This window comes from Equus quagga, chromosome 4, assembly GCF_021613505.1.
Source record: "Equus quagga isolate Etosha38 chromosome 4, UCLA_HA_Equagga_1.0, whole genome shotgun sequence".
In the NCBI taxonomy this organism is placed as follows: Eukaryota; Metazoa; Chordata; class Mammalia; order Perissodactyla; family Equidae; genus Equus; species Equus quagga.
This window is the reverse complement of record NC_060270.1, coordinates 103,060,726-103,074,415: the sequence shown is the minus strand read 5'-3', so window position 1 is coordinate 103,074,415 and position 13,690 is coordinate 103,060,726. Positions and strand designations below refer to the sequence as shown.

The 13,690-nt window shown below is 37.9% G+C and overlaps 1 protein-coding gene across 1 annotated transcript in view; it reads left to right on the top strand.

Annotated features, from left to right (window-relative positions):
• The window catches only part of KCNH7 (potassium voltage-gated channel subfamily H member 7), a 465,565-nt gene extending 455,016 nt beyond the window's left edge, over positions 1 to 10,549 (top strand). The window contains exons 14-16 of the mRNA XM_046659484.1: positions 518 to 686; positions 8,765 to 8,957; positions 10,283 to 10,549. Coding sequence (XP_046515440.1) covers positions 518 to 686; positions 8,765 to 8,957; positions 10,283 to 10,549 — 629 coding nt within the window. The remainder of the gene's footprint in view (positions 1 to 517; positions 687 to 8,764; positions 8,958 to 10,282) is intronic.
• The last annotated feature ends 3,141 nt before the right edge of the window (positions 10,550 to 13,690 follow it).

The window sequence follows — 13,690 nt, the reverse complement described above, 5'->3', positions numbered from 1 at the left end:
TAATGGCTCATAGTTCCTTGCCTCTACTTTGAGTTGGGTTGGCCTAAGGGAATGTACCTGAAGATCAGGACTTCTCCATGGCTCTCCTGGGGCGCACTTTGAATCATGAAGTATGCAAATTATCCTGGGGGAAAGAGCCCTAAAATCTTACATCAGAGGGGAAGCAGTACAAATGGTGCTGTTTCTTCCCAAATATAAAAGCATGAAATCACTGTTCTTTAATCAGAGTTTTGGGTTGACCATCCATGTCTCCTCTTAGCACGAACAGAAAGAAGGCAAAGTTGTATTCAAGACTCATAACCAGCGATATGTTTTTATTCACATGGAGATGAAGGGTCAGGGTGGGTGGGACTCAGCTTTCAATTGGTTGTGGCTCTTAGACAGGTCTGAGTCACTCTGGTTCTGTCTTCAGGTTGTACTTCCAAGATCCCTTCCTGCTTGTGTTGTGGATTTCTCTCTGTTACTCATGCAAATGGGAACCCAAGGAAGTTGACATCCATCTTGTTACTTCCCACAGATATCGCTGACATGGGAGGCTGGGAACGAGAAAACACCCAGACTCAGGCTGATGAGTCTAGTCCCTCAGCACTTCAGCGAGCTGCCTGGGGGATCTCTGAAACTGAAAGTGACCTCACCTATGGAGAAGTGGAGCAAAGACTAGATTTGCTTCAAGAACAACTTAACAGGTATAAGCAATGACGAGGCAAAAAGAGAACATAATCCAAGCCCTCAGTTGGGTCTAGCTTTACTCCTTGTAAGCAGCAAATTCTTCTTGCAATAGATCTCATAGTTTCCTCATACACTTAATTAAAATAAAACTAGAAGTTGACAGAATTATTAATCTGTGTTGCAAGGAGCATTTATTTAGAACACTTTATACTTCTGGCAGCATAAATCCCATATTTTTCTTTATTTGCCATAAAATTAGTATATTAATCACACCAGCTGCCTAGGAAAATTCCTTTTTTTTCCTCAAAATAATTCATGTTTAGCTTGTTGACTCCTCTTTTAATCCTTCTTTTGTACTTTTTCATTGTTCCTGGTAACCTAGCTACGTGTTAGGCATTTCTCTTTTAGGTATGGACAAAATTATTTAAACCTTTAGTTATTCAGTCAACTTGTCAAAAAAGTAATTTAACTGAAAACCCCACAGAGTTGAAGTCCAGGTTGTCTCCATTTTCCCTCCATCTTTGATCTATATCCTTTTGAGATGAGGAGTAAATTTTGTTTTTAGGGAGGATGGAACTCCTTAACCCAAATCTGCATGAATTCCTTAAAATTAAACTGGTCAATAAGACTCTGAAAAAAAACACGTGAATAGCTGCCTTAGTTATGTTTCCTGGGGGCGTTTACCTTGATTCAAAGGTAACTTCCAGGTATACCACCAGGCAAAGTACTCCACTGGTCACAGACGGAAAGCTATATGCATTGAACTAAAATGCTCAAATCACAGGATTTAAATCAATTTAAAACACACAATGAGAGATGAGGAGAGCTAAATGGGACAATTAACACATTTCTAATAAGTGTAAGCATGGGAAAGGAAGCACGCTACCTGAATCCTGATTTATCCAATGTTCATATAGGCTGCATCAGCCTTCTCTGCTAATGGTGTTGTTACCAGGACCAGAGTTGAGGTTTGCACAAAGGGGTCCCCAGACAGAAAATCCCCTGTGCCAATGACACACCCTTGCTCTACCACAAAGATGTAAGGCACCTGGCCACAGCTATGGCTCTGTAATTAGCCTGCTGAACAGCCATGTGTTTCATCGGCCTTTTTTAGGTAAAGCATACGGGGAGCCAGAATGAGTCTATACTGTATGTCACCAGTGGGTGACCAAATTTGGGGGTGACAATTGTCTGCCCAGAGGTGACATGAGAATAATTGGTTCTTTCCATTTCTTCCTACGTATAAGCTACCGTCTAATTTGTTACATCATATTTCTATTCTATCTTGGGTATGTCTTACAAGTTAGTAGCATGCTGTCTGTATTTAATACATCTTATGAATTCTGCCTGTGTCTAACAAGCTACTTGCTAACTGCTTATCTATACTTAACACATTCTATGAGTTTTGCCTATATCACGCAAGCCACTGGTTTACTTACTATCCGTTTAATATCTCTTATGTGTTTTATCCATGCTGTTTGTTATTTTTAATGTTTTTTTAAATATTTATGCCAGAATTGAACAGTTTCAAACAATACAATAAACACATTAAAATCTGTGTGCACACACATATACATAACCATGAAATTTAATTGAATTTAAAATGGCCTGGTGTTGAGATCCATATCTCATTCCAAGTGCCAAATTCAAGTCTTGTAAAATTGAAACATGCCCGAGAAATTTTAAACAGACCATCATTTACTTAGTGTCACTAATTCTTAATTAAATTATAGGAATGGGCTATGATTATTATTATTGGTCAGAGAAACATATTTAGTTACTAAATTAATACATTTGCTTTTTTTCTCTCCTTGCTATGTATACCAAGCCACATTGATCTTTTAGTCATAACATATATAAAGATGTATACTGTGCGACACATAAGAATTGATATGTGTGGTCTTTGAACTTGAATTTCTTCAATTCCTGTGACTGAGAGAAAATAAGTGCTCATTTCTTTACTGCCAGGACATAGAGTATGTGAGAGAATGAATGGATGAGTGACAGGGACAGTCGTGATTCCTTTAGCACAATTCTTGCACAGTACTCGCAATTGGTTAGCCTAGATTAAAATCATAACTCTACTACTTAACCATTTACAGGATGACTGGGTCAAGCCATTTAGATTCCAGGCTCAGTTTCTTTCTTTGACTCATACCTGCCTGCAGTGCTGTTGTAGAAACTAAGATAATATATGTGGAGGCTATATATGCTATACAAACAGAAAATGTTGTACTTGCAGTTAGGGAAAATTTGATTAACAATGAACCGCACTTCTATTATTGGTGTTTCTCTGAGTGTGCTGTAGTCCCCCCTTAGCCACGGGGCATACATTCCAGGACCCCCACTGGATGCCTGAAACAGCGGATAGTGCTGAACCCTGTATATATTATGTTTTTTCCTATACATACAAACCTAAGATAAAGGGTGATTTATAAATTAGGCACAGTAAGAGATTGATAACAATAACTAATAATAAAGTAGAACAATTATAACAATATATTGTAATTGAAGTTACCGTAGATCTTAGCAACCTCAGCATATGATTTCTTTCTACCCTTATTAAGTCAAGAATTTTCACCTTTTCACTTAAAGGAAGCACTTTATGGCTCCTCTTTGACATATCCAAATTGCCACATCGCCACTCTTGTGCTTTGGGGACATTATCAGGTAAAACAAGGGTTACTTGAATGGAAGCACTGCGATACCGCGACAGTCAATCTGATGACCGAGATGGCTACTAAGCGACTAATGGCGGGTAGCACATACAGTGTTGATACACCACACAAAGGGATGATTCACGTCCCAGGTGCGAGAAAAAAGGACAGTGGAAGATTTCATCGTGCTGCTTAGAACAGTGTGCAATTTAAAACTTATGAATTGTTTATTTCTGGAATTTTCCATTTAATATTTTCAGACCATGGTTAACCACAGGTAACTGAAACTGCGGAAAGCAAAACCGCAGATAATGGACGACTGCTGTATTTTCCTCTTCACGTGTATTTTTACATTTCCTGATTCGGACCTTTTTTTCAGGACTAAAATTGAGATGTGTAGGGTTCCCTCGTTGCCTTGTCATTGCTAGGAATCATTGCTGCTAGCATAAGTCAAAGATTATTGAAAACATTTGTTTTCAATATTTCCCAGGGCTGAAAGCATAAACTTTTAAGGGCATGTATATCTAGGACTCATTTGGTTTGCAACTGCCAATTAGTAACAATAATGATTATTTTATTATATTAGTTTTTTTAAAATTATTACTTTATGAAACTCTTTCACAGCCAAATTGCAATTAAATCTCTTTTGGCAAGTTCCTAGCACCTGCATGTCCTTTGACACACTTTTTTTCTTTTAACTAACTTCTTTCTATTTGTCTCTGATTATTTTCACAAACATTTTATTGCCTAACTCAGCTTAGCCTCTTTTGGATTTAAAATCCAAAATATTACATCTTTGCCATACTGCCGTCTCCAACAACCTCTCCCCTCCGCTTTACTCTAGAAGCAAAAGTATAGAAAACAAGTTTGGAGAGGGCGGCTCAGTTCAGACTTCGACTTCGCGGAATGAGAATCCTGGGACACTTTCTACAATCGAGTCTACCCTGTTTAGCTTCAGTATTCTGTTCTAGTATAGAACTGTGAATTTCTACCCCATCTGTCTCATCCAAATACACATATTAAACCCACAATGCAATAAAAACAAATATAAATGGTGGATCTGGAGTCATCCTTGCTGTTGCTGCTTTTCTGCTTTAATGGCCAATAAAACTATATGTAGGGTTAAAGGTTTACCTAAGAAATGTTCTTATATGTTTATATATTATGCCTACAGATATACATGTTTAGGGAAATAGTTAACTCTTGATCCTAAAGCAGTGCTTCTCAAACTTTAATGTGCATTCGTATCACCTGGGGATCTTGTTAAAATGTAGATTTTAAGTCGGTAGGTCTGGAGTCTGGCAGAGATTCCATATTCTAACAAGCTCCCAGCTTTGACCACTCTTTGAGTAGGGAGGCCCTAGAGAAGCTAAAAGCTTTTTGAAATGATTCCATCCCTTGCGGAACAATTATTCTGTGTGTCTTCACTATGGCACTGCGCACTTGCTTTGCCTCAGTGTTACAGCAATGTATGCACTTCCTTCATTTTTCCTTCCTAGGTGGTCTGCTCCTGTTAGCATCTGAGACCAGAGTCCATATTTATTCATCACCATGTTCTCTCCTCACTTTCCTACCTAACACAGTGCCTGGTACATTGTGGGTCTTTGAATAGGTAAATGAAAACATTCATTTTACACAGTTGTATAGCTGTGCTGATGTAAGAGAAGAAAAATAATTTTCCTTCTACCCTTCTGAGTTCTCGGCTGAGACGCCTGTCATAAAGGACAGATTAACAAGAGAAAAACAAACAGAAGTTTGTTAACATCTATGCATCATGTATATATGGGAGATATATAGGGAAAAATGAGTAACTCCCAAGGCGGCTTAGAATTCAGGATTAAATACCATCTTAATAGGGAAAGGGGAGGGGGATGGAGGCCTCTCAGAGGAGAATTAATGATTTTTAGGAAAGATGAATGGACCTTTAGAAGACTAGATAGGAAATATGATAATTTGTGACAAAGTTTGCCTGAGTGTGGAGTCAACTTCTAGCCTCCTCTCCTGTGACAAGAGTCAATCCTCCCTGCTTGACGAAGCTCTCGGGGAGAGGATTTATGACAAGTGAGTTCCTTTTGGAGGATCTGCCTTTAGGCAGATAAGGGGTGTTCACAGAAAGCCTCTCCCTGCATTTGCTGTTTTTCAAGCACCTACAGCTCAAAATTATCAATGTGGTGAAGTGGCATATTTTGGGGTGGCATATTCTGGTAACTTTCACTGACAAAAAAAAGTTATAAAACTGGGTTATTTATTCTTTTCTGTTTTAAAGACCACATTGGACTTTAAAACAATTATCTGTAATTCCTCTTGAGTAAAGTAGATTATTTAGTCTCAGTAGAAGAGTCCATTCCAGTTAAGCCAATAGACCGTAGTCATAAAACATGAAAATATAATCTATGCATAGTAAAAATAGTCTTCACTGGAGCTTCCATTTGTCGAATGTCTTAGTATGTTCAGGCTGCTATAACAAAAATACCATAGACTGGGTGGCTTATAAACAACAGATATTTCTTTCTCAGAGTCCTGGAGGCTGGAAAGTCCAAGACCAAGGCACCAGCAGATTTGGTATCTAGTGAGAGCCCACTTCCTGGTTCATAGGTGGCTGTCTCACTGTGTCCCCACATGGTGGAAGAAGGAAGGAAGCTCTCTGGAGTCTCTTTTATAAGGCCACTAATCCCATTCATGAAGGCTGTACCCTTATGACCTAATCCCCTCCAAAATGCTCCACTTCTTAATCCCATCACATTGGGAGTTAGGGCTTCAATATATGAATTTAGGGGAGGGGGACGTAAACATTTAATCCATTGCATTGAACTACCCAAGATATCAGATAACCAGTTAATAAAACAAAACTAAGTATTCAAAATCACTGCAGGAAGGGAGACTGCAATCTTAAGATACCAAGTGGTATCTAAGGAGGGGGAGTAAGAAGTAGGATATTTATAGCATTTTGAAGTCTGGGCCTTTCAAGGTAGGAAGGTGATTGGAATTTGGCAAAGCTCATGATACAATAGTTCAAGATTGATGGACATAATGAGGTGAGAATCTTGAAACAAGTCCGCATAAATAAAATTTGTTCGATAAGCAAGTTATTTGTTCAGATGAGTAGACAGCTGTCTCCAATGAGTTCATCTGTAGAAATTTCCTGAAGGAGTAAAGTTATTTAGACTTATTTTTCTCTGGCAAAGTTTTCCTGGAACAAACAACTAAGCCACGTTGACAGAGGTAGTCTACAGTCTTATCTAAGCCATGTTGACACAAACAGTCTCACTTCTCGCCCTGCACCTGTTACTTCATCAGCACATTTGAAGGTGAAGTGAGTTCCACTCATGGCAGCATGTTACAATCGCTGAAGCCCCACCTTCCAATAGACTTTTTTCTCATAGACACTATTCAAATAGATAGAATCCGTGATATAGAGATCCTGTTCGCTGGAGATCACTGCTGTTTGACAAAGGTTTTATAGGACTCAAACATTATCATGATTTTTGACTCTATTGAGTCTTGAATCCCAATTGTTGATGAAGTTTTTATTCCACTCCCCAACCCCAAATCCTTTTATTTTTATTTAGTCATTTATTTATTTCCTGAGGAAGATTAGCCCTGAGCTAACATCTGCTGCCAATCTTCCTCTATTTTGCTGAGGAAGATTGGCCCTGAGCTAACATCTGTGCCCATTTTCCTCTATTTTATATGTGGGACACCTGCCACAGCATGACTTGATAAGCAGTGCATAGGTCTATGCCCAGGATCTGAACTGGCGAGCCCTGGGCTGCCGAAGTGGAGTGTGTGAACTTAACCACTGTGCCATTGGATGGGCCCCCAAATCCTTTTACATTCAATGTAATAAACAAGTGTAAGCCACTCACTAAATATTAAATGCTGTTAATGATAGGACATGTTTGTACAGAAATACTTATGATGAAGTCTGAACATAGAATTTTCTTTCGGGGCTCAGAGGAGAGAAAAATTAATTTTGAATGGGTCAAATAAGGGAAGATTTTTGGGTACAAATAAAATTTGAGCTAGACCTTGAAGAATGAAAGGAAAAATTGATGCACAACCATAAAATAACAAATCTGCTCAGTTTAGTTGGCACCATAAAAAATGAGATCAGACCTACAGGCAACAAGTAGATAAATAAACTAGTTGATAACTCAATTCTTCTCTTTTCAGTGTGTGGTTCTGACGTTTGCAAGGAACAATCATGTGTAATTTATAGCTATTGGTTTAGAAGACACTAAGCTATATGTCTATATATATCAAATATAGAAAACCTCTAAGAAGAATGTGTCATGATTCTCAGAAGGGAGATTTGTAGTATCAATATTAAGAACTAAACATTAAAAAATGATCTTTTTCCATGTTTTTCATGTTTATTTTTGTTCTCCCTCAAATCAAAGGTTAAATTCTCTCCACTTTGAATTCCATAAATATAGCACGTATGTAACTGGGCAAAATTAGTTCTATGATTTTAATATTTTTGGTAAGATTTACCTTGCTTTGCATTTTTCATTCAGAGACAAAATAGTGCAAATAAATAAAGAGTTAAAAGGAGAGTTTTCTAAAGAGGCATATGGTCCAAATTTTTTTGTTCTTATGCCCACAAAATTTTCTGTTTTTTAATGATGTTAACACATGCAAGGGAGGGGAGTCAGACCTATTGTATTTTGCTATTTTCCCTTGAATTTTAATTTAAAATGAGAATGAAATTAACAGGCCAGTTGGCTACTTGTGAGCTTTGGGGAAAAAATAATCCGACTGGTATTTTGCAGGCTAGATGGGTCACAGAAGCAAGCGAACTTTAACGTTTGGTCTGTTTCCTAAATACCAAAGGCCCTGAACAGGAGATGGGAACAAAATTTAACATTTAACAGTACTTAACATTAAAGAATACAATGATTACTATACACTACTTGATGTGAATAGGAGACAGGCAAGGCAAAATGAAGGTAATATGAACTAGAAACATATAAGAAATTATCCAGTTGTTGCAACTATGAAAGAAATGTGCTACCAAATCTATTTTTTAAAGAGTAAATAAAATGTTTACAAGAAACTGAGCAAAGCCTGATTAAAAAGCAAAGACAATTATTGATTAAAAGTAGATTCTCAGTGCGTTTTACATTTTGAAATCAATAAAGCTTAACTGCAAAAATTTAATACAATGTGCATTGTAAAAACATAGAGTAATCCATTCAGCTGTTTCTCTGTCAAGATCTTATTGAATGAGCAGGAGAGCAATGGTCTTTGTCAGAACATTAATGAGACATCGAAAATGAGCAACAGCCAGGGGAGAATCTCCATGCTCCCTCTCCTGTCCTTCTTGTTTAAAGCAGGGCCGTGATTCTGTTTGTGGGTGGTGCTGAAATTTTCTCATGTGCTTTGCAATCCTGGAATATACTTAGGACTGTCTCCCCCCATTTCTCTCTGTCCTGCAGACTTGAATCCCAAATGACTGCTGACATCCAGACCATCTTACAGTTGCTGCAGAAACAAACCACTGTGGTCCCCCCAGCCTACAGTATGGTAACTGCAGGAGCAGAGTATCAGAGACCCATCATCCACCTGATGAAAACCAGTCATCCGTTAGCATCCATCAAGACTGACCGGAGTTTCAGTCCTTCTTCACAAGTGAGTATAGATAGTGTACAACCAAGAGGGTTTCTCAAAGTGTGGTTCCAGGGACCACCTGAATCAGAACCACCAGGTGTGCTGGGGAAAGTACAGATTCTCATCCCCATCTCTGTTTCTACTCAATTAGAATTTCTGGGAATAGGCCCAGTAATCTGCATTTTAAACAAACCCCCTGATTCTTATGCTCATTTAATGTTTGAGAACAATGGACCTGGAAGAATGACCTTAAAACACTAGCATTTTTTTTTTAAGAAAAAGTTTTTTTCAAGAATCAATCTACTTAAGTTTATATATAGTAGAGCTTTGAATGCTAAGAGCCCTGGGTCCAGAAAGTGCTTCAGAGAAAGGTCTGTAATTTGCTCAAGCGATAAGAGGCTGGGCAGGGTCAGAAAGGAAGGGGAGGAGAAATAGTAGCTGGCCAGAGAAGACCTGAGATTCAAGTGCAGTCAGGCTAGTAATCTCATCTGTGCCCCACCCATCACCAGAGATCTATAAACTTTCCTCACCTTGAGGTTGGTAAGAGGAGGAATGTTGAGGTGTCCTTTATCCTGCCTCTGAAGCCCTCTAAGAGGGCCCTTCTGAATTACGTTAATACTAAAAGTCTAGTTCCTTTGGAATCCCACTTTGGAAATCAATCTTAATTACTTAAACACTATGGCCAAATTGGCCCTACGAATGATGATTTAAATTAGGATTTACAGAACAATCTTGTAAAACTTTTTTAGAAGTTTGGAAATTTAGTGCAAAATGTTCTGGGAAATGAAACTACATCAATAACAGGAGGTAATGTGCAGAAGGAAAATAATGTGATCTTTCCAAAATACGAAAGTAGAAATTTATTTATCTCTAACTAGTTTTGAATGGCTGGGAAATATGCAAAACCATGTACTTTGTTCTGTTTTCAGTGGATTTAGATAACATTTTCTGACCAGGGATGGGTGATTTTCCTTCCTTTTTTGTTTTCTCTCCTCCTTATACTCCTTATTTACTAAAAGACCCACGTTTCGGATCCCAGTTTTGTCTTGAATTGAACTAAAATTCATCTGGAAAACTCAATGTGAAAAAAATGTGTAAAAAAAGAAGAATCTGATCTGGCTTCAGAGTAAAATTAAAGTTCTTAGAATGGTTGTTAAGGATTATCTAAACTGATACCTGACCTCTGAAGTCTTGACTCATCTTTGGGAGGGAAAGTTTGGTTAATACCACCCATCAAATTCGAATTTATGGGGAAAGAAAACACATTTAGGCTTCCTGAGTGTAATTTTAGAACTGTGTCCAAATGAATTACAAAAATGAGTTTTCTTTTCTTTTCTTTCTATCAGTGTCCTGAATTTCTAGACCTTGAAAAATCTAAACTTAAACCCAAAGAATCCCTCTCGAGTGGGGTGCATCTGAACACAGCTTCGGAAGACAACTTGACTTCACTTGTAAAACAAGACAGTGATCTCTCTTTAGAGCGTCACCCAAGGCAAAGAAAAACTTACCTTCCTCCAATTAGGCATCCTTCTTTGACAGATTCATCCCTAAGCACTGTAGGAGTCTTGGGTCTTCATAGGCATGTTTCTGATCCTGGTCTTCCAGGGAAATAATCATTTTGTACTATTTACTCCACATACAATGTAAGTGCTTTTAATGGCTGTTTTCCTTTTTGTATTTAAATCCTCTCTACTTGACTCAGGGGCTCACAAGGTACCATTATATGCAAAAGTACTGTATATTTTCCTAAATTGAAGCTTGTAAGGTAAAATTGAGCAGTTAGGATGTAAATATACAGATGAACTCTTTTGTTCCAAATGTTAAAACTGCCAGCATCTCAAGGCACCTTATTTTTTATTTTTATTTTTTAAATCATGTGCATGTTAGGAAACTCCAATTTCTCTTGCATGGAGACTCCTATTTACGGCTTTTACTAAACCAGTACTTTGTTATGAAAATGCCTTCCAAGCAAATAAGAAACCAAGGGATAAAATTGTTCATGGATGCAACTCAGACGATCCTCAACTCATGGAAATTCAAGGGGGAGAAAGAGAACTTAGTCACTTTTGAGAACAGATACCCTTCTGTATGGAGATGTTTATAGTTAATTACACTCATTCCACGTCACTGGAAAAAAAAAGTTTTAGAGTTATAAATCTCTGACAGTATAGGAAGTCATCTCCAAATACATGAATGTAGGCCAGCAGTAATGAGGACAAAAAGGCCTTTCTATTTAAAATTCTGTCTCTAACTGCATTCGCAAACTACCTAAAATATTTTCCACTGGCACATTTCCTTGAATGCTTAGAAACAAGTTTCTCTAACTTTTCTTTTTTGAGGGGGCAGGAGGGAGTCTCCTTGAGAGCTGTTACAGTGTGAGTGATAAATTGACAACCACAGCTTTCTGATTCATATTTTAGGGCAATCCTGAATTTGATCAAAAGAGTGGACGCACATAGTTTTCTTTTCAAAAAATGTACAATTTTAATGGATATGCATGGCAAAACTGGCTTCCATTAAGTATATGCTGTTCTATGGCTTTCTGATTCCAGCTGTGGAAAAACGATGTGCATTTACCTGCCTATAAAGGAAATGCACACATTCCAGTAAAATTTCAGTTTTGTTTGGTTATCAAACATGTTTGCTAATTGAAGATTAAATGGAAATCTTTTATATATGGATTGGGCTGAATATATATTGACCCCAAAATATTGGAACATATAATATCTTCAACTGTTAGATTGAGGGGGGCGGTGTATGTGCCTCATAAAATCAGGGTGTTGAAAAAATTGCAAGTTAATTTAAGATTCTGATTAGTCAATTTCTAGCTAAGTTTTATTTTTCATTTGAGTAGTTTTAAGCTTATTACAGACTGATCCATTATATCCTTTCCTTCTGAAAAAAATTTTGAAAATTTTTGAAAGTTTCTTCGTCCTTTACTAATTCTTACACTCACACATATTTTTAAAGAAACATTATATCTGTGCATAATATTAAATGGATTAATTTCTCTCTCTCCAGGACAGAAATATAATCTATTGACTTACCTTTACCCTTGACATTAATATATTAGTTTCAAATACAAGCAATTTATAAAAACTCCTGCACTATTTAAAATATGATTAAAGTGACCTTAAGTTGCTCCTTAAATATTTTTAAATGGTCACATAAATTGATAAAGTGTGGGAGGCAAGCTGTAGGCATAAGCATGTTCTTATCCCTGCTTAATTTTTGAAAAACCAAAACATAAGCGACCAAGTACATATGGCAAAAGACCAGTAATTCAGTAAAAGTATAATCATTTTAACCAGTGTCCCAAACCATTTGGTTTTATGCAGATACAAATTTAGGGACTAACTGAGGCTTTCTGTTCCTCATTTATGGGTGCCTAGCAGGGGAGAGAGAAATGGCTAACCTTGATTCAGAGGACGATTTAGAGATTTTATATACATATTTTAAGCACATTTTTGCAGCTGCAAAAAATTTCCTAAGGATTGCCAACCTAAGTTTCAGGGAAATTCAGGATGAATTCACCAGAGTCTGTTCATCTGTAGGGAGAGAGGATTTTGCAGGTGAGAACTTTAGATCTGATTGATTAGTGAAGGCTTCAGCTGCAACATTTGGTATGAAATGTATAAAATTCAGCCTTCTACAAAAGCTTCAATACTTTTTGATAAAAATTGAGCATGAAGGAATGGGAAGATGGGGAATGGTGGGCAAGCACCCAGCTTGTTTAAATTCTAGTTTAACACAAATCTTTTTTCTTCTTAATTCCTTGACATAAAATAATTGCTTGATATCAAGTTCAGAGAGCTGGACAGGGTTAGGAGGGTCTCTTCCTGAGGATGTTAGCTTATAAACAGCCTGAGCAGGGGCTGACCCTGTGGCCGAGTGGTTAAGTTTGTGAGCTCCGCTGCAGGCGGCCCAGTGTTTCGTTGGTTTGAATCCTGGCCGCAGACATGGCACTGCTCATCAAACCACGCTGAGGCAGCATCCCACATGCCACAACTAGAAGGACCCACAAGGAAGAATATACAACTATGTACTGGGGGGCTTTGGGGAGAAAAAGGAAAAAAATAAACTCAAAAAAAAAACAGCCTGAGCAATATTAAGATGCAGTTAGGCATAAACGTCAGAAGACTCAATGGTTAAAATGACTTAAAGATGACCAAAGCAATTATCTTAATTTACAAAATTTATCTCTTATCCCAGCCAAAGATCTAATACCTAAAATCACTGTCACTTTCCCCATGGGCTGTAGCAAAAACAGTCTGTCCCTTCCATCGAAGAGCCTGCTGAGAGCCAGGTTTAACTGCGGCAGCCAGTAACAGCAGTATAGCAGCTGTCTCCTAGGTAATTAGAAGCACTAACATAACACCTTTTGCCTCTCACCTAAAAATAATGTTACCTGGTCCCCAGGCCTAAATAAAATGCCACCTAAAGTCTACAGTTTATTTGGATTAGATGTTTTCCTGCTGTTATTAACTGCTGGGCAGAGAGCTGAAAGTTAAGACTTATCATTTTACCCTAGAGGGGAGTTTCATACTCTAATTAGTTGATGAAAAAACCAGGAATAAAAAACGTTGAAGCAGGTGCCGGCCTGGTGGTGCAGCAGTTAAGTTCCCACGTTCTGCTTTGGTAGCCTGGGGTTCAGACCCCAGCTGCAGACATGGCACCGCTTGGCACACCACACTGTGGTAGGCGTCCCACGTATAAAGTAGAGGAAGATGGGCACGGATGTTAGCTCAGGGCCA